The 23,976-nt window shown below is 49.9% G+C and overlaps 1 protein-coding gene across 1 annotated transcript in view; it reads right to left on the bottom strand.

Annotated features, from left to right (window-relative positions):
• Positions 1 to 719: 719 nt before the first annotated feature.
• Positions 720 to 23,976, bottom strand: part of UCK2 (uridine-cytidine kinase 2) — a 66,198-nt gene continuing 42,941 nt past the window's right edge. Inside the window, exons 2-7 of the mRNA XM_027613941.2 lie at positions 16,631 to 16,790; positions 15,272 to 15,368; positions 10,391 to 10,533; positions 4,496 to 4,593; positions 2,448 to 2,496; positions 720 to 1,161 (exon numbers count right to left, since the gene is read on the bottom strand). Coding sequence (XP_027469742.1) covers positions 1,022 to 1,161; positions 2,448 to 2,496; positions 4,496 to 4,593; positions 10,391 to 10,533; positions 15,272 to 15,368; positions 16,631 to 16,790 — 687 coding nt within the window. The 3' untranslated portion in view covers positions 720 to 1,021. The remainder of the gene's footprint in view (positions 1,162 to 2,447; positions 2,497 to 4,495; positions 4,594 to 10,390; positions 10,534 to 15,271; positions 15,369 to 16,630; positions 16,791 to 23,976) is intronic.

Below are 23,976 nucleotides of genomic sequence, written 5' to 3'. Positions count from 1 at the left end.
AGCAGAAGTCCTCAACCAAAGCCCAGACTCAAGAGGCCACTGTGCACGCCACCCTCTGGGAAAAGGCCCAAGGAGTCTGATCGCAGACTTCCCTGGGAGGCACGGGAGCCAGCATTTCCTCAGACCCCACACCAGGTACCGTTCTACTCTCTCCTTCCCCATCTTACCAGAAGAGAGCCTGTCAAATCCCTGTCAGGGAAGGAGAGAGAGGCAGCTTTGGCTTTTGGAGAGACTGAGAAACAGGTGGGTCTGGAGGGAGTGGCTGAGCTACCCGGGCAGCCAGAGGTGGGGCACTGGGCAAGAAGAAAACACAGAAGACTTGTTCTCCTCAGTGGGCGTCTTCCCTGAGTTTGATTTTTGAGCTGAGGTCTTGCCTAATTTCAACTCAAAAAAGAAAGAAGAAAGAAAGAAAGAAGAAAAGAATTATCTCTTGTCGACACATCACTAAGCTCCAGCTCCAAGAATGTGGCATCTAGCAGGGCAGGGGCAATCCAAGGCTCCCAACTCCATCGTCCTCGAGCCACACAGGCCTGAGAATCATGAGCCGGGAGCCTCCCTTCTCCACTGCCCCCCCCCACCCCCCACCGCCCCGGAACACAGCGACCATGGCCCCTCGGTGAGACTCCAGCTCGAGTCCCGAACACTCAAGTACAGGCCCTCCTGCACAATACTTAACAGCAAACAGCTTTACAGTATTTGTACATTTACACAAAAATAGATCCTTTTATATATATATATGTATTTATAACTGGTTACACGTTGGATTCATAATTAGGCATCACCAGTAGTAGTTGGCACAGTTTGTCATTTAAGCTCAGGGTCAAATTCGGTTTCATTTCGCCGCTCCAAAGCACAAAAAACAAAAACAAAACAAAAAAAGGAAAAACAAAGGCATGTCATCTCCATGGTGTGTTCTTAAATACAGCAATGTCCTAGGAAAGCACATGTACGGATGAGCAGTGCCTCCTGATCCCTCCTCCTGTCTCCTGAAGATAGGGGCCAGGCCTGAAGGAGACAGGGGTCAATGGGGCCGGCTGCTGGACTCGGACGACTGCCTCTTGCGTGAAGGGATGTAGCCGTTGAGATAGCCATTGGTCTGCCGTTTGGAGAGCCCTCCGTTCAGGATGTCCTGAATGTGCTGCACAATGAGGTTGATGGCCACTGTGGGGCAAAGAGCGGCCACGTCAGGGACAGTGCGGGGAGAAGCCAAGCCTTCTACCGGGGAACCCACCAGCTCCCCGTCCCAAGTAGCCTGATTCCCGCAGAAGGCTCTTTCCTCTAAAGGAAATGTAATATGGGACTCTCTGTTCCTAGCGTGAGAAATAAATGATACATCTCAAGCAAGTGATTGATGGTAACATCACCAGACATGGAATAAACATCAAGTGCTCCCTGAGATGCTGCGAAGAACACGCAACACATCTCTCCTACAGTATTCTCCCCAGCTTGTATAAACTGGAATCCAATCACGAGGAAACAAAGATGAACCCAAATTGAGGGCCATTTTACAAAACAACGGGCCTATACTCCTCAAATCTGTCAAAGGAGACTATCAATCTTCACTTCCCTGAAGGGCATGGCTGTTCCATGGCTATGAATGAAAATGCCCTTCTCTTTTTTAAGAAATACACGGTGAGGGGTGCCTGGGGCGCTCAGCTGGTTGGGCATCCGACTCTTGGTTTCGGCTCAGGTCATGATCCCGGGGTCATGAGGTCGAGCCCCTCATCGGGCTCCACACTCAGTGGGGAGTCGGTCTGAAATTTTCTCTCTTCTCCCTCTGCCCTTCCCCCTTTCTCTCTCTCTAAAATAAATTAATTAAATCTTAAAAAAAAAAAGAAAAGAAATACACAGTGAAATATTCATCGCTATGATGGGCTCTCAAATGGCTCAGCAAAAAAAAAAATTAACTGTTTAAATGCAGGAAAGTTGAAATTAATTTAAAAAAGAGAATGAGAAGGTAGGGACTTCTCACAGATCATGCCCCAGCCTGCCTCAGTCCAGAGGTACCCCTACTTCTCAGACAAGCCGAAACCAATAAATAAATACATGCAAACAGCTCCCTTTTGGAAAGGCTACCTTGATGGCAGGTCATTCTAAATTAAGAAGAAAATGTGCTTTTGCTAAAAGGTGGCCTTGGATGCAAGGCCCCAAAGTGTCATCACTGGGAGGGACAGCAGAGGAGAGTCTCCAGCCCTCTGCTTTCTGCTAGAGAAGCACGAATTCCTGCTTGTCACCATGCCCATACACACGTATGCACAGGGGCCTGTTCCCAAGGCTAAACGTGCAGGCAAAAATTCCTTTCTGGCTCCCAATTGCCGACCAGTGGTTCAGCCACATCCATGGAGCCTTGGTCGGTCACCACATCCTGTCCCAAAGTACAACTGACATAGGGTATAGGTTATGCCCCAGGGGATAACCCCCTACCCCCCAACCCGACCAGGACTCACCTAGATTATCTGCACCTCTAGGAATGATCACATCAGCGTATTTCTTTGTCTGTGGAGAAAGATATTCACAATTCGTTAAAGAGGAGTTCCAGGGAAACTGGCCCAAGCCCCTCTTGAGGGGCCATGAGGGAAGGGTCAGCCTCTCTACCACTGATCCCAGAGGGTGGCAGCTTGAGGCTGTGAACATAGTATTTTCTATCCCCTTTATCTCAATTACAATAAATCAGCTCTCTTGATTTCTCATTATTAATGCTTTAATACTGTTTAAGCTTATGACCTGCACAGAAAACGTGGTCTTTGAAACCAAACTTATAACTGCCTCCACCCTACTAAGAAAGATATGAGTTAGAAAAACCCAAATCAAAAAGGGAAGTGGTTCACCTTGGACTTCTACACACAGTCTGAAAGGTGACACCATTGATCCTAACGCAAGGGTAAAGCCAAGAAAAATAACCTCCCCCATGACCATTTTCATTGGCTCTCTTATCACACTTAAATATTCTGGTATATGACCCAAGTTTAGGATAAGACCACATTAAAAAAAAATGCCTTCAGCACGTGAGCATCTTCTGTCCTAGAACCATTCAAATGCAACTGTGTCAGGCCCAAACCCAACCTGAACTAGGCAGACAATTTATCAGATCCAAGCTCCTGCCTTTCCTTGAGCACAGAGTGGCTGGACAGTGGGAACAAGCAGAAACCACCCAGAAAACGTGCAGAATTTTAAGCTCATTACAACTAAGTGAAACAGCAGAAAATTGGCAGTTAACTCGAATTTATGTCCAGTAAGTTTACCTTGAGCTATTATTAAGGTAAAAAGAGCAGGAGAAGTCCTCAGATGGACAGATGGATAGACAGAATTTCCTGGCTTCTCCACTCCCTCTGCCCTCTGCCCAGAAACCTAATCATGTGACCCAATCCTCTCCAGGGGAATGACTATGGCATCAGCGTTACTCAGGCTGACTCAGAAAGTCCACCTGTCCCCAATCTGAAACAAAAGTCTAGTCTGGTTTGACGCAAAGCCTTCTAACAGACTTGAAGGAACAGATAGTTTGAGATCATACTTTTCCAGGAGAAAGACAAGTTCATTACAACGAGAAAGAGAGAAATTTCCACACTCAGCCTCACTCTACTCTCGATGCCGTCAGATTCCAGTCTCCCCAAAAAAAGAGATCACCCAAGTTCAGGCTAAGCCCCAATGTCTCCCCACTCCCACCTGCAGCTTAATTATAAATCGTTAGGGAGTTAGACCGTGGTGAGGCCAACCTGGTGAAGACACACGACACAGGTGCAGGCGTCTCAAGCAACATCATCTCCTACATCTTCCTCTACCACTCCCCCCGCCCCCACCACCACTCTGCACTTCTTGTCCCAAGTGGTCCTCCCTCAACACTCACCTGTCTGTCCCCAAGGAGCCGAGAGTGTTACCTGTGCTAAGGGTTAATTCACTAAACGCTGAAAATTCCCCATATCCCCAACCTTCCTTCTCTGAAAGCCACCTCCCCAGAGAGTTCCCAGCTGCCATAGGAGGAATGATGAACCTGAGCCAGGGCAGAAGTATGGAAGCTTATTCGAGCATGGCAGGATACTTCCCATAGGGGAACGTATCCAGGGGCCCAAGACAAGCTCAAAGGGGCGGGGAGGCTCAATGCAGTGGCAGAAGAGATTCAGAAGGAAATACCCTATTGCTGAGCCCTCCCTGCACCAATACTGCAACCATCACAGACCTTTTGAAGATCCAAATGGCTGAGTCTGTGCTTAGGTATGGCACACCCTCACACCCTGAGCCCACCAAGCAAGAAGTGCAGAACTTGCTGGAGTCAGACAGCAGGACCCTGAAGGACCATTCTGACAAAGACGGTGACCTACAGCTCCCAGAGAACACAAAGCCTCAAAGGTCACCCTTTCTTGGGACTGGAGGGAGGACAGGCTCATTCAGAGAGGAATGAAATTCAGGCTGGGGGCTCCATCAGCTTACATATCTTTATGTGTGCGATTCAGTTTTAAATTCTAAATTCAACAAAAAACAAACCAGGAACACAACTCACTGGCAAGCAGAATTCCTCAAAGGCAGGCTTGACGAACGTAATGTACTGAGATAAAATCTGCTCAAGGTCCCTCCCTCTTTCGCTGATGTCCCTTAATACTATAAGAAAAGGAAAAACAAGAATCAAGAAAATGGTGCATGAGCCAACACATGTCCGCCCTTCGTTGAGGCAGACCAGGCTCACATGGACTCCACAATTACTCTGGGATTCACAAGCCGGATTCCTGAGAGACTTGACCAAGAGCAGGTCAGCAGCAGCTTCAAGAAAAACAAGTTACATTTTTATTGCTACAGTCAAATTTGGCTATGACATAAGGATCTCTGAAGCAAAGGCTGTCCAGCCTCAGCCAACAGTCTTCTGGTTTCAAGCAGCATTTGACCCAAATAAATTTGCAGTGTGAACAACATAAAAAGCAGGACAGTCCTGTGGAGCTCGTAACAGGAAGTAGACGGGGCCCAGAGAGGTGGTGGGGCTCCCTGGCAAAGGAGCCCCTTGCTCACCTGGATGCTGTCCCCTTGCACTTACCTGTGTGCAGTCCACTGACCTACTGCTGATGTGCCACCTTATCGTGCCTGGCTCCCCCCACATTCCAGCCCCTATAGGGGTGGAGGGCAGACAGAGGGTCCAGCTGTGGTCAGCCATTCCTGCTAACCTCAAGCACGGAGGCTTGCCAAATAGAAAACCACTTAGTGAAAGATGGCAATACCATGGTTTTGGAAATGGTGGGCTGGAGGTGTAAAGCCACCCGGATTGATCCACACTCACCATCTTCTACCTTCTTCGTCTGGGACAGTGTCATTCAGGGACTTTCATCCAACACCTTTATTATTTTAATAGTCTTTTGTCAAAAATAAATAAATAAAAAAAAAACAGAAAAGGGGTCTGACCATCTAAGGGATTGGAATCCTAGCTCTGCCACTTGGCACTAATGTCCCTGAGCCTCAGTTTCCCCCCAAACTCAGTAGTGAGAGTTTGGAAGGAGATTCTCTCCGTCCAAACAGTGCCTCCCTAACAGGTGTTGTAAATCTTAGTACCACGGCTGCTCAGTCCTCCAGCCCCACCTTGAAAGGGTACCCTGTCCATCAACAATCATTTGTGAAGGCCCCTTGGCTCCTCTCGACCACTGCTCAGGTTACAGACCGAGCAAGGGATGCACCTCCCTGCAAACGAACTAGGGAACACTTGTGAGTGAATTTCTGGACAGCCACGTCTCTAGATAATTCCATGCGTCCACACGCACGCACGCACGCACACACGCACACACACGCATGCACGCAGGGGCAGGAAAGAGGGAGGCTGTTGCGGGTAGGATTCGGGCTGGCGTGCACTGTGAGGATTAGATGACTAGAAGACCACATTCCAGAGCATGAGGTGCTGCTGCTAGACCTCCTGCCTCCTCCATCAGCCCCTCCATTTACAAGGAGCCTTCTCCACATGAACCCTGGCCTTTAATGCGCTGTCAGGACTTGCCTCACAGCCCCTCCCGGCCCTGGGGCTGGTGGACGTGCCTCCCCCAGCCGGGAAACGGTGTTCTCAGGCATTCGGGCGCCGGGGGCCGGCGGCTCTGCCAGGGAGACGGGGCCAAGGAGGAGGCCGAAGAGCTGCCACGTGGCTCACCCCCACAGGCCTCGGGAGCCCTGGCACGCCGGCTAGCAGGCTCCCCTGGGCCAAAACACACAGCCAGTGTGGCCTCCAATTTCTTCACGTCCCCAGATAAAGTACAAAGAAAAAAGGAAGCCAGGGCAAAGGGTATCAGAGCTGGGGGAAAAAACAAACACACGCCTGCACTCAGGCAGCCTTTACTTAAAAGCCCTGCAAAAGCCTGATGTGCTTGTTTCACAAGACATGCTTTTCACGCTCTCCCGCTGCCCTCGGCCCCAGGCCTGTGGCCCCCTTGTCACCTGTAGCCCCGACAGTTCCCCCCGCCAGGCCACTGCAGGAGGGAGGTGCCGGGGGAAAAGTGCGGGGAGCAGGAGAGTCACACGGAGGCTGCTCCAGGGCCCAGAGCGACCCCTTGGCCTGCCATCGGGAGCAATGCAGGCAAAAGTGACCCGGGCTGGAATCCTGACCCCACTCATACCTCTGTGACTCTCATTTTCCTTAACTGTAAAATAGAGACATAATACACAGAGGCTTTCTCATCAAGTCGTTACTCCTCGGAATACAGGGGGATGGACACGAAACTTGTCAGCGCTGTGGCTGGCATATAGTATGCATTCAATAAACCTGAGTTTCTGCCACGGATTATCATGGTAACAGAATCTGGGAAGCTTCAGGAGAGGGATGGCTCCCTGACAGAGCAGACCCCTGGAAGGGCAGCATCTGTGAGCTCAGGCGAGCCCAGGGGAACACAGCAGACTCAGCCGAGAGCGGGGTCCCGCAGAACAGCAGGAAAGGTGGGAGTGGGGGGTGCAGTGCGGGAGGGACAGCAGGGCACAGACACATGGGAAGACACAGTGGGGAGGGCGAACAGGGAAGACAGGGAGGAGCCATCCTACAGTTTCTACCCTGGAAAAAGGAAAACAGGAAACGGGTGAGAATGTTGCCCAGACACTGGGAACGTGTAAAATCAAAAGGCATCCCCCACCTCTGCTCCCCAAGAGCCTTCCACTGAGTTATCACCTCAAACAGCCCGAGACCCCTCCTCGAGCCAAGGACAACACAAGGCCAGCCCATTCACTGCACCTAAGTGCCGTGCTCCTCAGGCGAAGTCAGGAAATAGGGCCAAGCCAAGGACTGAGTCAGAACAAGGTCTTGGCACAAACCGGAAACTCCAGGGACTCAAAACCGGCTCCCTGATCATCACTCTGACCCAGCACATTTGCTTGGAAAGGAAAGGCCCTTTCAGAAGAGGGGGGAAAGGGCAGGAAACTACCCGTCTGCCCACCTTCCCTGCTTGGCTCTCACGGCCGCCCTTCCAAAGCCACCAGGGCTCCTCTGGTCAGCCAAAGCCAAGAACAAAAATTTAGAAGGACCCAGAATAAATACAATTCCTCAGTGGTTCAGCTGATTCACTTTAACAATTAGTCGAGGAAATGTGTTACTCTAGTAACAGAACAGACTATCTCAAGGTCCACTGCAGCCCTGAAGCTATGGGAACTGGACACAGAGAATTAGAGCAGGAGAGAGAGTAGGTGTCAGCCCTCCTTGGTCCCGTCTCAGTTCTTCCCTGTCCCCGAATTGTAGGGTGGGTTAGAGTAAGTAACACACACGGAGGGAAGGTGAAAGCTGGGAGAAACCAATACCCCCAAAAGTATGAGGGGTTCCCATGATGGAGGTAAGTGTTCCAAGGCTGCATGGCTCAAAGGCAAATCCCCCGTGCCACATGATAGTCAACTCTGACCTCGAGGGTCACCAGCCCAGGAACTGTGACAGTGGAAGGGTAAAACCACGGCACTAACTCAAGTCTCCAGGACTGTTCTGAGGCCCAGCAGCTGCTCCCGACTAACCCACCCTCCCATCCCACAAAGCACATGCCAGGTATGTTTTCTGTCCTACGTGGACAGAGAATGAACTTGTAGAAGCTGCATGTGGAAAGGCCGCACAAGCCCACCAGAAAGTGACTCGCCAGCAGGTGACAGGAGAAGACAGAGGTCTGAGAGGGAAAGCGGCCGGAGAAACCCCACAGAAAGCCACCATCACCTCCTGTCTCCTTCCCCCCACCCGCCCCGTTTCGCACAATGATCCAAGTATAAGAGAGCAAGGGAGAATTTTCCGTGTCATCAGTGCCATGATGATTTGTTTGAATTAAGAGGCCAAGATCGTCTGATTTCCAAGGATTCTGAATTCTGTATTTCTCAAACTGGTTCTATTTTCCTGGGCCACGGCTCGCATGCGCTCCTCCCTCAAGCGTTAGTAACTGCACCGCCCGGGACTTCAGTACCATGTACTGACCGAACAATGGGATCAGGCCGGTGCCCCAGCTCCTGAGGATGCGATGACAACTCAGAGGCTCTGACCAGTCCTGATGGAAGAAAACTCAGGCAGAACACCTACCGTCTCAGGCAAAGCCTGATCTAACACAGACTGTTACCAGCTAATGCACCGCCAGGCATTTAACCTGCGTTACGGCTCATCCTCACAACCCAGGGATACTGATCAATATGTAATCAACCAACTTGAGTATCCCTATTTATGAAGTACAAAGAGGTAACAACATAACCTGCCCGAGGTCACATATCTACTAAATGGTGAAATCAGGATTTAAGTCCAGTTCATCTGATTCCAATTTCTCCCCAGGTGCATCATGCTGCCTCCCTGATTTGACAGACTAATGGGGACATAGAGTAGAGCAACCACGGCAGGACCTGGGTCTGGGGACTAAGGTGGTAAGCCAGGTTCTGGGGCAGATGCATGAGGGACTATCAGGCTCGGGCCTCGATTATCTATTAAAAAAGACCATGCAACTCTTTCCTGGCCAAAGTCATGACCCTAAAAATAGTCCTGTTTCCTTCATCTTACCCATAAAGAAACCCAAGCCTGGGAGGTCACACGAGTCCCAAGAGCCACCAAAGTCACAAAGCTAGCCGGAGGCTTTGGGACTAGAATTTGGGCCTCCCACTCTCCTTTCTTCCATCGAGGAGTTCTACCCCTCCCCCACCCCACCTGGGAGTAGAGTGTAACAACAATTCACTTAATAGCGTGCAGACACTACTCCTTGGGAGGACAAAACCCAGGGACTCGTTTCTCTATATTCTGCCGGTTCCATTTATAGTTCTTGCAAAGAGAGGACGTTTAAGTGGATAAACCACAAATCTGTCATGAACTGAGAAGAGAAAACGTCACAGGATTTGAGGTCAGAAGGCTCTGGGCTGGAACTTATAAAATTCCAATCTGCCCATGATTTGCTCTGTGACTAGGAGCCACCTTGTCACTCCTGGGGTCTCGTTCCTCTTCCACGCAACAGGGACTCGAAGCCTGGCTCACTTTCCTCACCTTCTGTTGCTCTCTTCCTCGCCCCCAACCCTACGGCCCCCACCGGGCAGGGGGCGGTTGTCATTTTCTGACTGCTGGTACCTTCTCATCCCTGCCACCTCCTACAGCAGCCCTACCTGCAGTCTTCACTTCTACTCCCTCCATCAGAGTCATCTCCCAACAGAGAGCTGAGGCCCTTTCACCTGCCCTGCTCAAAACCCCTTGGTAGCTCACCTTCGTGACCAGGGACCAAATGGGAAGCCACAGTCCCCGTAATCTGCCTCAAGCAATTTCCAGCATCTCTTCGGACAGCCCTCTAGGAACTCCAGCCCCCTGCTTCCCGGAACAAGCCCAATGTGTCTGTATCTGCACCATGTAATTTCTTGGGTTGTCTGTCATCACCCTACCCCATCCCCCATGAAGCCTCCTGATCCCCGCAGTGGGGGGGTTCCACTCCATGTCCTGCAGGGCTGAATTCACGGGCTCCACTCCCCACCGAAGGGCGGCTGTCCCTGAGGACACCAGGCACAGGGACCTGCACAGGCACACCCTCAGTAAGGCCTACAGAGGGAATGACCGAGCAACTTTGCTCCGCAGCTGGCTGGACAAGAGTCACCAAACCTCCACAGAGCCTTCTGAAAAATAAAAAGGGCTAGAGAAGTGGGCTGGTGGGACAAGTTGCCCAGTGCTGCGGGCACTAGGATTCCTGCCCCCAGACATCCTAGTTAGTTCCTGTCTTGATTATGATGCCTGTGGGAAAACCATAAAGGACTGGGCATTTAATCAAACTTTTCTCCAGCAAAACCACAATGTAAACTTCTGATCTCATCTCCGTGATCTCACAGGCCTTTCGTTACCCAACACAGCGACTAACCCCTTCTCAGATGTCACCAAGTGTTTGAGAAGCAGGACATCCTGGGGCTGAACTGACTCAGCTGGACTGGGCCACCAACAGGGCCACTGGAGGCTTTTAGAACGCACCTCTGCGGGAGAGCCGGGTGTCCGCATCTGTGTCCACAAAAAGCTTCATCTGGAAGAGGTCTCGCACCTCCTGCGAGTAGAATGCCAGGATCCCTTCAAAGAGCACCACATCCGCGGGGTAGACAGTAACCGTCTCCTCCTTCCTGCAAAGCACAGAGCAGATGGTGGGCCGAACCAGGCAGAGTGAGCAAAGGGAGGACGGCAGCAGTGTCTGTCTGGGAGTCTGGCGCCCCCTCCCTGTAGACCTACAGCAGGACCGAAAGGGGGAGCTATAACGCAGCCTTGCAGGGCCCTTGGACCACCACTGAAGACCGACCAAAGGGCCCTCACGACTGGGGCCAAGGTCTCTCTGACCAGCTCTTCTGAGCTCTCACCATAAAAAGAGAAGACAGTCATCCCTCTCCTTGGGATAAAAAAAAAAAAAAACATGCCGCTGAACACACAGTGGAGACAGACAGAAGCAGATGTGATTTCTTCTTCTCTCTGGGGGCGTCTCCGGGAATGCTCTCTGGCCCAGCATTCATGGAAGCTAACACTGAACTTTCACAAACAGAAATTCACAGTCTTCTCCCAACAGCCCCACCCCCTCCCCTTGTCCGGAGGCAACTGAAGGAGGCAGGAAGGGATGGGAGAGGAGGCGGCAGAAAAAGGAAGTTGCAGAGAAGAGAGAGGGGAGGAAGCATTCTACAGGGAAGGAAAGCGACCCGAGCTCCGTCTGGTCTGGCTCGGGCATGAGCAGCACTGTGGCTGTGGGTCTGGGCCTGGAGGCCCTCCCCCTCCTCCTCAGTGAGGCAGGGGTGCGCACTACCTCCCCATCTGCCCCACAGGGTCGCCATCTGCTTCGGTCCTAACCATCCTCTACTGCCTCTTGCTCAAGTCACTGAAAGGAAGGTAATAGTTTCCACTGCAAGGTTTACTACTCAGGCGGACATTGAGGAATTAAACCAAATAAAACATTTTTTTAAGGTTCCTTAAGACAATGGCTTTATCTGTGCAAACATGGGGACATCAGCAGCTGCCCATGCAAGAGGATGCACTGAACTTCCCTCCCATAAACACCCTTTGATTCCTTATTAGCTCAGACCCTTGGGTTCCTGTCTAAGTTCTAAGGCGGGCACTGCTGGAGCAACTACCAAGTGGCAGAACATGAGGCATAAAAGATAACAGAAGAGGACCAGGTGAGTATGATGAGACTTCTAGAGCAACGATGGAACTGTGGATGCACACAGAACCGTCTGGGGAGGGGAGCTTTAAACAAATATGTATGCCTGGAGGCATCTGGGTGGCTCAGTCGGTTCGGACTTGGTTTTGGCTCAGGTCGTGATCTCAGGGTTTTGAGACTGAGCCTCTGTGCTGAGCATGGAGTCTGCTTAAGATTCTCCCTCTCCCTCTGCACCCCCCGCCCCCACCGCACATGGGCGCACGTGCTCTCTTTCTCTCAAATAAATAAAATCTTAAAAAAAAAAAAAATGTATGCCTGGGGCGCCTCGGTCAGTTAAGCATCTGCCTTTGGCCCAGGTCATGATCTCAGGGTCCTGGGATCAAGTCCCACATCAGGCTCCCTGCTCAGCGGGGAGCCTGCTTCTCCCTCTCCCTCTGCTGCTCCCCCTGCTTGTGCGTTGTCAAATAAGTAAATAAAATCTTTAAAAGAAAAAAAAATGTATAGTTGGGCCCTACCCCTCAGGGCTCTGATTTCATTTGCCTGGGGTAGAGTCAGAGCGCTAGTATTTTATAAAACCGCCCCAGGTGTTTCTAACATGTGGCCAGCGGTGAGGAGCACCAGTCTGGAGGAATGTCAGCTACCAGAAAACAGGGTGCCCACTGTGGTTTAGGATAAAGAACCCAACTGGACAGAGCTCAGAAGGGAAATGGGCTAGAAAATAGGATCAGTGAGTGAGTGAAATTATGAGCCGCTGTAGGCAACTGCCCTACATGAAGGAGGGTGGAAAAGTCTCTGCCAGGAAATGGAGAATGTTTCCGTTTTCGTGGGGGAGGGGAAACTCCCAGGGCTCCGTCTGGAAAACACTGTACAAAACACTCTACCAGAGAGCACTGTGACTGTGCTAGGTGTACGTGTGCTCACACCACAATCAGGACACCTAGCTGGTGATTATGAACAAGGAACAGGTGGTTTTCCAACTCAACAAACATGCCTCTTCAATCCTGGGAAAGCAAGGAGAATGCTGTCCGTGCTGTTGCTGATGCCCCAAGAAGCTGGGATCCATCCCTTCCCAAGTGCACATGTACATCTAGGGAGGAGAACCCTTCAAAACAGCCCAGCGCTAAAAACAACATCGAATGAGCAACTACCAGCCCAGAACACGAGAGGAGCCACACTTGGTGCAATATTCCGTGACGAAGTTCAGAGTCTGGCTGGCAAGTCCACATAAGATACCGAGACAATTAGAGCATTTGAGATAACCTGAATCCAAGCTTCTCGTTTGGCTTATGAGGAGGGGCAAGGCCAGAGAAGGGTATTTAACCGCAAACAAGAGTCTTCTCTGTCTAGTCCAACATCTGTTTGTATGTCAACCATGAAAGGCCCGTGGATGGGTCGGGAGCAGTAAACTCTTAACAGCTGGGTCCCTAACGAGTGGCCCTTGAGAGCTGAGGGACTGCTGTGGCCAAAAGTGGTCAGGCAGAGTTTCACAAAGAAATGGGCTGTGGGCCACTAAAGAATAAGGCTATAAAATATATGGTTGCGAAGGAATTGGGGCGGGGGGTGAATCACATCTGGATGGGGAATTCTGCTGGGGTTTCAGTGGTTAATCCATGAACCTGATGGAGCTCATGCTGCACACGCTACCCCCTCCCCCGGCCACCTCCTCCATCTGGTCAGGTCCTGCCTCCTGCCAACCACCCAGATTTCCGCCGCCTGACCTCAGGCCCTCAGGAGTCTCTCGCCTGGGCTACGACTCCAAGGGCTTCATAAATAGCATCGTGGATCCTCTCTTCCTGCCACCAGAATGATCTGCTCCCACGTAACAGCCGTCTGTGACTCCCTACTGCCAACACATTTGCGCTCTGGCCCTGGCGTCCCCAGCCTCTCCTCTCTGGGGCCTGCCTGCCTCCCAGCCACTCTTCCTGCACACTCACCCCCATCCCGCCACTCCTAACCAGCTGCAATTCCCCACCAAGCTCGTCCCTGAAATGCTTCCCTACCCGTTACCTTGAAAATCCCCTCCCCCAACGACTTCTTACGCTTTCCAACATACAGCTTAAAGATCACCTCCTCTATACAACCTGCTCTAAATACTCCAGCCCTTCCTCCCTCCTTCACACTCCTCCATAGGCCCTTACTTTAGTTGTCAGCTGCATTTTAATTCTGAAGCAGTGCCCGCCCGGCCCTGGACCTGAGAGCTGCTGGGCTCCCTTGTGTCTCCTGTGGACAAGACATCACCACCACTCCCTGCTAGGGCTAGAAACTACAATTCCCAGAATCCTTTTCCCTCTGGGGTCCCAGGGTCCTTTGCCAATGGGAAATGTAGAAGATGAAACAAAACACAGCTAATTTTTAGGAGACCTTAATAGCCACACGAGGCAACTTTGCAGCTACTCCGCAAGTCGCCCCCCTTGGAGGCTAGGGCTCAGATGTGGCAGCTTCTTGAACTCGCCATGGACCCTAGACCCTTAGACTACAGCCTCTCGGATCTTAGCTCTCCCAGCACCCCCAGCCCCCAACACTCTTAAAAGCTCCAATTCCTGTACTAAGCCCCTTTATTCCTGCACGGTCTGTGGTGGCTTGAGGCTGGAGGTGCATCTTGTTCTTTGAGTTTTTGGCACAGTAGCATCTGGTCCATAGTAGGACACGCTTCAGAAGATACTGGTGAGGGATGAAGGCTAGGCGCTAAGCAGCCTGGCTTTCTAGCACAATGTGTTCACTCTCTTCCTCCTCCAACCAATCTCTGCCACACCCTCAAGTTCTGGGAAAGGCACAGAACATGTGAGGAATCCCGCATCAAAGGCTGGCTGAGATGTGTACTCAAGGAACACACAGGGAGATAAAGATGGGCTTTTAATTACAGAGGCATTTGGTACTAAAAGATGCATGAAATCTAATTTCCCATTAAAAAAAAAAATTCCACTCGAGAGAATGAAAGAAAGGAACCAAGAGGTAAGGATGAAAGGCAGGTGGGAGAAAACTTTCAGAACAGCGCAGGGCTGAAAACAACACTTACTGAGCAATTACTAGCCCAGAATAAGGAGCAGCTACGCGTGCTTTAAATGCCATTCAGGAGTTTATAGAGTCTGCCTGGGAAGTCCCCAAGGAGACAGAGCGAGTAGAGAGTCCTAGGAGGCTCGAGGGAGCTTTGGATGCCTGGCCAGCAGGCGTGAAGTCCTCTAGGAGCCTTGGGCAACCACTCAGAGGGAAAGAAGATGAGCCCCTCCTCTAGACCTAACCAGGAGCACGAACACAGATCAGCAGAAAGGACACGACCGACCAAGAAACTCAACTCTCCTGGGAGTTGAGCGGCTGCTCTCTGGTGACCTCAGCGCCCTCACAGCTCTCTGCCCGGTCCAACCAGGAGAGAAGAAAGAACAGTTTTCTTTGTTCTTCTTCCTATGTCCTCTGCCCGGCCCCTTTACATCTTATTCCGGGAACAACCGCTCAGGGCTGTGAATCAGGACAAGTGTAGAGTCCCTCACCCAAGCTCCAATTCATGAGCTTGTCCTTTCAGAGTCAGCAAAACGTGATGAGCAGACTGTTCCAGGAAGCGCCAGGTAAACTCCCCAACCCGTGCACACCCGCAGCACACGCTGCTGCCACTCACACAGACGGCCGTGGGCGCAGGGGAGGGGAGGACACAGCCTGCAGCCTGGGAAACCGGACTGCTCTGGGAGCTGCGAGGAGCAACGCCCAGCCCCCAAAAGCTCACTTACCGGGAATGGGAGACAAAGTCATACACAGGAATCTGCACCGTCTTCCCTTCGGTGATTTCTTTGAGTGTTTTGAAGATGAGTTCATTGTCAAAGGCATCTGAAGGAAATCAGACTGTTAAAATGCTGCTGAATTTTGGGCGCCTGGGTGGCTCAGTTGGTTAAGCGACTGCCTTCGGCTCAGGTCATGATCCTGGAGTCCCAGGATCGAGTCCCACATCGGGCTCCCTTCTCAGCGGGGAGTCTGCTTCTCCCTCTGACCCTCTTCCCTCTCATGCTCTCTATTTCTCATTCTCTCTCAAATGGGTAAATAAAATCTTTAAAAAAAAAAAAATGCTGCTGAATTTTAAAGTGATTTCTCCTATAATCATCCACATCTATTTCCTGGACGTATATCCCACCCTAGAGGAGCCCCCACCGAAAAAAACCCAAATCTCTACCCAAAGCAGAAGGTAAACTCCCTGGATCTCAAAATAGAACGTATGAATGCATTCCAAGAAACTCACTTCTCTTTTCTACCTTTCTATCCACCCTTGGCCTCAGCCACCTCTCTCCCCGCAAGTTCAGCTGCTGTCTTGGGAGCTGGAATACGTTCACCCAGAAAGCATACACACGACTCGGGGAGCCGTAAGGGGCACCAAGTTTTGATTCCAACAGTTGTAAGAACCAAAACCAAGGATGCCTGGGTGGCTCAGTCGGTTAAGCATCTGCCTTCAGCTCAGGTCATGAGATCCTGGAGTCCTGGGATTGAGCCCCACATGGGGCTCCCTGCTCAGCGGGGAGCCTCCTTCTCCCTCTGCCTGCCGCTCCCCCGGCTTGTGCTCTCTCTCTCTCTGACAAATAAATAAAATCTTAAAAAAAAAAAAAAAAAAAAGAACCAAAACCAGCTAAAAGGCAATGTGCTGATCTGGGACTGTCAAGGTAAACGTCACACAGGCAGACATCCTGGACCCTCCACTGTCCTTTCCGCCAGTCAGTGAGTTTCACACCCTGCCATGTGCACGCATGTGTGTGGGGGGCGGTGGGGGCACGGGCTGCTTCAGATCAGAGGAGGCAGAAGAACCAGCTCTGTCTGTGCTGTCCTATGTCTGGCCAATCTCAAACAACAGGCTCACAAGGAGTCACCCTCGTTCAGATGCAGATTCAATCCATATTTTACTGAGCCATGCAACTGTGAAATGTGTTTCAAAATTCTTTCTTGAGGCCCCACCATAACCCTGCAAGGTATTTATACATCCCCCATTTTATCAATAGAAACAGATTCCAAGAGGTCATTTTCTCAGTGCGCGCGCGCGCGCACACACACACGCACGCACGCGCGCGCACACACACACACACACACACCCTCAACTCCTGACTCACCCGGGTGATCAAAATTGAACTGGCCCTTCAGGGCTTTGGCCTTCTGCTCCGACGTAAGGACGCGGTAGAAGCTGTCCTGGCTCAGGATGACCACCTGTTTCTGGTGACAGTCCACCTCATTCTGTCCCAGGAGCTGCACAATCTTAGCACAGACGGAAGACTGTAGGAGAGAACGAACGCCGAGGATTAAAGGGGCGTGCAGAGTCGCTCACAGATGCACACGCCCTGCGCCAGGGCCCTCTGGAAGGAAGAATCCGGAGGCTACCATCTTGTATGATGGGGGCTACCATCTTGTATGATGGATTAGAAGCCTGAAGGAGAAAGTCGGCTGAGCGGGGGGTGTCCCAGAGTCTCTTCCTCCCTTCCTGAACACAGTTTACTACTTGCAGGTATCTGCAGGGGCCACAGGGGGAGGAGGGCAGTAATTTTTACCTCCTCTTCCGTAAAGTCTCTCCTAAAGCTACCAATACAAAGGAACACAAATTTATTTATCCCTGCTTGTGCCCTGGATAGACACTCACAAAACAGCAGAAAGTAGAAAAGAAGACACACCGATGATGTTGCTGATGGCTCAAAGGGCTCTGGGTCACGAAGTGATGGAGCACACATGTGGAATCAAAAACACGGGCCAGAGAACTCGGCCAGTTAGCAGGCCAAGGTCATGGCTTTCGTCCCACTTCCGTGGCTTACTTTTGCTCTAGTGCCTCGCCATGGACTTGTTCACACTCACACTCATGGTAAGCCTCGTGGCCGCTTCACGAATACGCACCACCACTTATGAGCTGGAGTGACATGGGACACAAAACATGACCAACCCCTAAACCAACATGGGGTATCCCTGCCGCGAAGGGGACAGCGGCTTCCAAATGAATTCAAACCTACACACTTTGTGTCGTGTTGTCAGCAATACACATATCTACCTGTGATGCTGTGAAAATGGGAAATACCGTATTTAGTCCTCCTCGCATTTCTGGCACAGAGTTCTTAAAACCCTTGAATTCCCTAAGTGAGGGGAGCAGTGCACCGACTTTGCTATGTTAAGGAGGCGGCTTCTGAAAAGTACCTAAGGATAGGGGCTGGTTGCCAGGGGAACCAGCCTGGTGGAGAAGCAGGTTAGAACTTTCCATCCTGACCTCCAGGGAGGGGAGGCAGAGGGGAGGAGGGGGAGGCTGAGTCAGGGGCCAACAACGATATAACCAGAAATGCGTATGTCATGAAGCGTCCACACAAACCCAAATGGATGAGGTTTGTTGAGGCTTCTGGTTGGTAAACGCGTGGAAATGGGACAGCGGCCCGCTCGGAGAGCACGGTAACTCCACTCCTCTTCACACCTGGGCCTACAAGGCATCTCTTCCACCTGGCTGGTCCTGCCTTATAACCTTTTATAATCGACCATTAACCTTGTAAGTAAAATGTCTTGAGTTCTGTGAGCTGCTCTAGCAAATTAATCAAACCTAAGGAAGGTGCAGCTAGAACCTTCAATCTTTGGCCAGCCAGTAAACATAGGTGACAACAGGTGTTTCGACGGACACCTGACGGCAAGGCAGAGGGGGGTGGGGGGCGGTCTCACGGGACTGAGCCCTACCTGTGCGGCCTGAGCCTATCTCCAGGTAGTGTCAGAATTACTGGGGTGAATTCTCAGATAACCTGCTCGTGTCCGAGAAATACGTGTTGATGTGTGGAAGGCCCCCCCCCACAAACACACACACTGGAATTGCAATTGGATACAGAACCTAAAATCTACCTCAGTGCACTCAAAAGAATGAGAGAGTGAAGGACAGTAGTTACCAAATTAACTCATTCCTTTTTTTCACTGTATACAGATTAATTTAAAAATAAGAATGCCTACATTACGAAAACCCTACAAGCCACAGCCAAGCCTCCTTATGGAGCTGGCTGACCTAATTACAAGAGATGAAAAGAGTGGCATAGTTAGAGATTTCTTGGGCTCAGTCTTGGGAGCTTGCTTCACTATCGAACTTACTTTACCAACTGGTTTTAATAAGGAAAAACCAGGACACTTTAGAAGTTCCATTTCTCATAAGCTCCGTATTTGATTTGTCCAAGCATAAGGAAAACTGGACATTCCTGTTGCCCTAGTCAATCCACATCAAACTATTTTGCACAGTATTTCCTGTTGCACAAATTGTGACACACAACCAAATAAGGATCTTTGGAGGGGGGCGCCTGGGTGGCTCAGACGGTTAAGCATCTGCCTTCGGCTCAGGTCATGATCTCAGGGTCCTGGGATCAAGGCCCACATCAGGCTCCCTGCTCAGAGGGGAGCCTGCTTCTGCCTCTGCCTGCTGCTTCCTTTGCTTGTGCTCTCTCTCTGGCAAAAAAAATTAAAAAAATTAAGGATCTTTGGAGGAACAATATTTTGACTCAATTGCTAATTATTTTGAAAACTACTGGGACACCTTGGTGGCTCAGTTGGTTAAGCATCTGCCTCCAGCTCAAGTCATGATCCTAGGGTCCTGGGAGCGAGCCCTGCGTCGGGCTCTCTGCTCACCGGGGAGCCTACCTTCTCCCTCTGCTTGTGCTTGTACTCTCTCTGTCAAATAAATAAAATCTTAAAAAAAAAAAAGAAAACTATTTTACCTTTCTGACATTTTCACATATTATCAGAAAAGCATTTAAAACAGGATTTTTGGAACAGCACCTATTCCGGGAAAAGATCACAGAAAATCACAGAAAATCAGAGAAAGGTAAAACTTGCACAAGACAAGCTAGTTTCAAAAATGAAAATACCACAACAGAATCAAAGCCTCTAAACAATTATAAATAATACATTTTTAAACAGGTACAAGCTCATCATTTCCTTTTCCTAACTTACATCTGTTTCTTACATCCTAAGGCTATGCAGGGTAAAGTCTACACACCTGTAGCTTTTATTAGAAGACAAAAATGAAGAGGGCTTCATGGAGCCAAATGTATTTAATCTACTTGATTATTCAAAAAGTGGTATTTTTTACTTCTAGTTAAAACCCATTAAATGTTCTTTAGAAAAAATATGAGTAGCAATCTCGCTACGACCAAAAAACGTGTGTATAATAGAAGTTACATTACCTAATTTTGCAGGTAAACAATCATTTCCCTTCACTCAGTTACAACCTAGGACAAATAGATATAATGGCCAATAAAACCAGGTTCATGAGCACATTTAGAAAGCCAGTGTTCATCGCCATTTCTTATCAAGGATAAAGTCTTCGGGCTGTTTTGTTGGTCCACGGCTGTTATGTCTTGGTTCCATGTTTTCATGGGCCTGTCTGGTGATCCTACTTTCTACAAACACACCACCATCACCTAGAACAAATTTTATTAAAGTCAGGCCCCAGGCTAAGTGCTCCACGACAACCACCCTTGTAAGTCACAAGAGCTGTCCTTCCCAGATGTGGAAACCGGGTGAAATGACTTGCCTACAATCCTGCTTCCTTTCGTCCTGAACCTATGGGGTAGTCAGAAGTCCCAAGGCAGAAATCCTTTATCATAAACACCACTGCGTGAACAAGCAAAGAAACACCTGTCTCCAGGTTAGTCTAGACTTCTCCAGTATTTTCTTCCTCCTGGAACTTGTCAAAAATGGCCTCTAAAAAATCTAGACAGCTGTTGAATTGGGGGCAACAGGTAAACAGGAGTTCGTTATACTCTTCCTCTACTTGAGGAGAGGTTTGAATTTTCACGAGATCGGGAGGGAAGGAGCCCTACAGAGACTGCCTGGTGCCATGACCGAATGGTCTTTGCCTTATTCAATGTCCTCTTCTTAGGTCTCTTTCATATTAATTTCCCTTTCCCCTACTCCCGCCCTCTTCAAAAGGAATGAACTGGAACTCCAAGGTGTCTCGTTCACTCAAGAAAAGAAATAAGGTATTAATGACTAGGGTTGGAGAAGGCAGACAGTCGTGAGCTTACAGAAAATGCCAAGAGTGGGCAAGGGTGCAATCGGTGTGGTGGGCTAAGATTTAAAATAATTATGTCACAGGAAGACAAAAGCTATAGGATTCCAGTTAAAGAAGGTATCTAGAATAGTCAAATTCTCAGAAACAGAGTAGAATAGAGGTTGCCAGGGGCTGGGGGAGGGGAGGAGGTGGGGAGGTATTCAATGGATATAGTTTCACTTTTACATGACAAAAAAGTTTAGGAGATTGGTTGCCCAACGATGTACTTAATACTACAGAACTGTACTCCTAAACATGGCTAAGGTGGTGAATGTCACCAAACGTGTGGATTACAATTAAAAGCATTATTATTATAAGAAGAGCAATATGGGCAGTTTCTTCCTAGATGATACTCGGCTCGGTATTTTAAAATGATCTCACTTATTTATGGCTACCCTCTGTGATAGAAAGGATTATCAATACCCACTCCAATGATGGCAAGACTGAGATGCAGACAGGTTAAATGACTTGCACAGGGCATGGGTGGTAGGGCCAGGACTCAACCCTAGTGGTCCAAACCCCAGAGCTCACCCCCTCACTGGCTGCACCCCACAGGCAAACATCTACTGCCCACTGGAGCTGGAGCTGAGCTTAGTTTATGTGGTATCTCCATATTCAGTGCAACGTATCCAGAGTATATTCTGTTCCTGACACTTCTAGAACCTTTTTCTAGAGGTGAGGTGGAAAATAAGCCAGCTAGGACTGCTGGTTGCTGTCTGAATATGAAGTGAAATCCAGGTCAACATGGGGTTAACTTTAGAAAAGCGTGAGTATATGTATGTATACACACACGCACGGACACACACATATCTGTGAAGGGGATTTACAATTTCTTCACCTGTATGGCATTTGAAGACACCATCTCCTTTAATTCCATTACAAAAAGATGTTACTATTTTATCTCTTTTTTATCTAATGAGGAACCTGAAGCTTAGAGTCCATCAGTTAAATGCCTAGTTCAAGGTCCCAGAGCTGAATCTCAAAACCATAGCTCTTCTAACTTCAAATGCCCAATTCTTTTCACTATTCCAGAGCCGAAGCCCCGATATTCTCCATGAACAGACTCTACTTCCAGAGATCAGCGATGGGGGAAAGGAGACACGGAGGGAAGTGGTTAGGAATATAACACAGCTCTGTCCCACAGCATCATGAGACAACATAACGGTAAATGTCATAGAATTTCAGAGAACTAAAGGCAGGCCAAGGGATTTGTGTTATCGAAAAGAAGCTGAAAGTACACACACACACACACACACACACACACTATTCAAGATATTTGGAGTCTGTTCAAAAGAACCAAGCTGTAAGTAAGCTGGTAACTGGGAGCCCAAAGGCTCTGTAGTTCTGAGAACATTCCAGCATTCGACTCCATGATCAGGCCAGTCCCTCAGATGTGAACAATGCGCTAGCCTCGTTTCTCAGAGACACACACTTCCTATTCGGGAAGCCCCAGGAGCAAGCAGTCAACAGACACTTCAGCTGGCCCTTCCAAGAGGGCAGCTGAGGGGCCGCAGGTTCCTGTCCTGCCATAGGAAGTATGATTTCTCTAAAGTGATTCTCATGTAGGAGGTGGCTCGGACGGCCCGGACACCATCTAACTGCTATTGCTGGTGTGTGTCTGTTCCACACACACATATCTAATCCTTCAGGTCCTCTGTCCAGTTCCAGTATCACTGACAGAGTAAAACTAACAAACAGGGCAACGGAGCTCTGGGTGGCTTCTTTGTTAAGAGCCCTCCACCCTCAACACTTAGCTCGATGGAGGCCAGCAGAGAGCCAGGAGGCCTTCAGGCTGGGTGTGTCCCTAGAGCAATGGGCTAGTATTTCACAAGCGCTGCCTCATAGAAGAACACAGACGAAGGGACGTGCTGCCCAACATTTAGGAATCCCAACAAGATGCCTATCCCACTCTCGGTAAGCTGCTTCAGGATCTGGTGGAGGGCTGCTGAGACAGAGAAAAGTCTAGCAACCACCCAACCCAGGGCTGAAAAGAGCCAGCCAGCTCCAGGTGAAGTGCGTTGACTCACCATGTCCTCCCCAGCCTTAGGAATGGGTTGTGGACGTCCCTTAACACCTGCCCTGAACTTGCCACCACCATTAGCTAACAGGGCAAGAAGGCCAGATGCTCAGCCTCTTCAAGCAGGGAGCACCCCATCTAGCTCCTTCACTCTGGGACTGTTTGCAAGTTACCCCAATTACTCTAGACAGCAGCTTTCACTGTCACTAAGATTAAGCAAGAAACACACCACTAACTGATATGGCGTCTAGCACGGCCCCCAGACATTACATCACTCCTTTGGGGGCAGAGGTTGCCCAACACCCCAGCTCTGAAGCTCTAATTTACAGGCACGAGAAAACTAAAGCACCAGTAATTTGCCCTGGATAAACTAAAACAAAGCTCAAACATGCTGATGGGATTCCCAATCAAACTGCCACATGGTAGCAACCAGGAGGTGGCATTCAATGTGCTCTGGTATATCTGTAAGGCCATCAGTCTTGGGGACCTGGATGCCCCAGAACCCATGCATTGCAAATGGGTTTTCCTGGCACCACCACCCCTCCCCCGCCCCCCATATATAAACACCTAAGTCAGAAACTCACTGAATTGTTATGTAATGAAAGTGTCTTAGGTACCAAAAAGCAGCCACAGGTCAATCCAATAACCTACAACCCCTGGAGCAGAGAGACCAACTGTGACTCAGCATTCGCTCCCAGAGCTTGGCAGGACTGGGCACCTGGAGGGATCGTTCAAATGTATGTCACAATTACCACAGAAAATGTCTGAATTCATCCAGCAGACCTCTTTTTCAATCAGAGCTGGTATTTTTTTAAGATTTTACTTATTCATTTGAGAGAGAGCGCAAGCGAGCACAGAGGGAGAGGGAGAGGGAGAGGGAGAAGCAGACTCCCTGCTGAGCAGAGAGCCTGACATGGGGCTCGTCCCAGGACCCCGGGATCATGACCTGAGCCGAAGGCAGATGCTTAACCAACCGAGCCACCCAGGCGCCCCCACACCTGGTTATTTGTAAAAGCATACCTTGCCCTCATTCTTAGCACGAGCCTCCACGTCATCCTAAAGCACTCAGGCCTGGGCAGCTAGTTGTGCACCTCAGTCTCACTCCCAACAGTTTTAGCTGGGCACCCGGCCCTGCTTCCCAGCCTCCCTTGCTGCTTCTGGTGACTGTGCTAAGTTCTAATCAATTTGATAAGCCGGGAGTGTGGAGTGGCAGCTTCCTGGAATCTCCTTAAAGCATCAGGGTCCCTGTCGACTTTCCTTCCTGGTGGCTGGAATGCAGACTGGACAGCTGGAGCTTGACAAGTAGCCACTTCGCAGCCTTGGTATGTGACTAAAGGAGCAGCTAAATTAAGGGAGTCCCAGACGCCAATGATCATAGAGCTGAGAGAGGA

Source organism: Zalophus californianus, chromosome 10 (assembly GCF_009762305.2).
Source record: "Zalophus californianus isolate mZalCal1 chromosome 10, mZalCal1.pri.v2, whole genome shotgun sequence".
In the NCBI taxonomy this organism is placed as follows: Eukaryota; Metazoa; Chordata; class Mammalia; order Carnivora; family Otariidae; genus Zalophus; species Zalophus californianus.
Note: the sequence above shows the minus strand (reverse complement) of the source record. Positions and strands in the feature narration are given on the sequence as shown.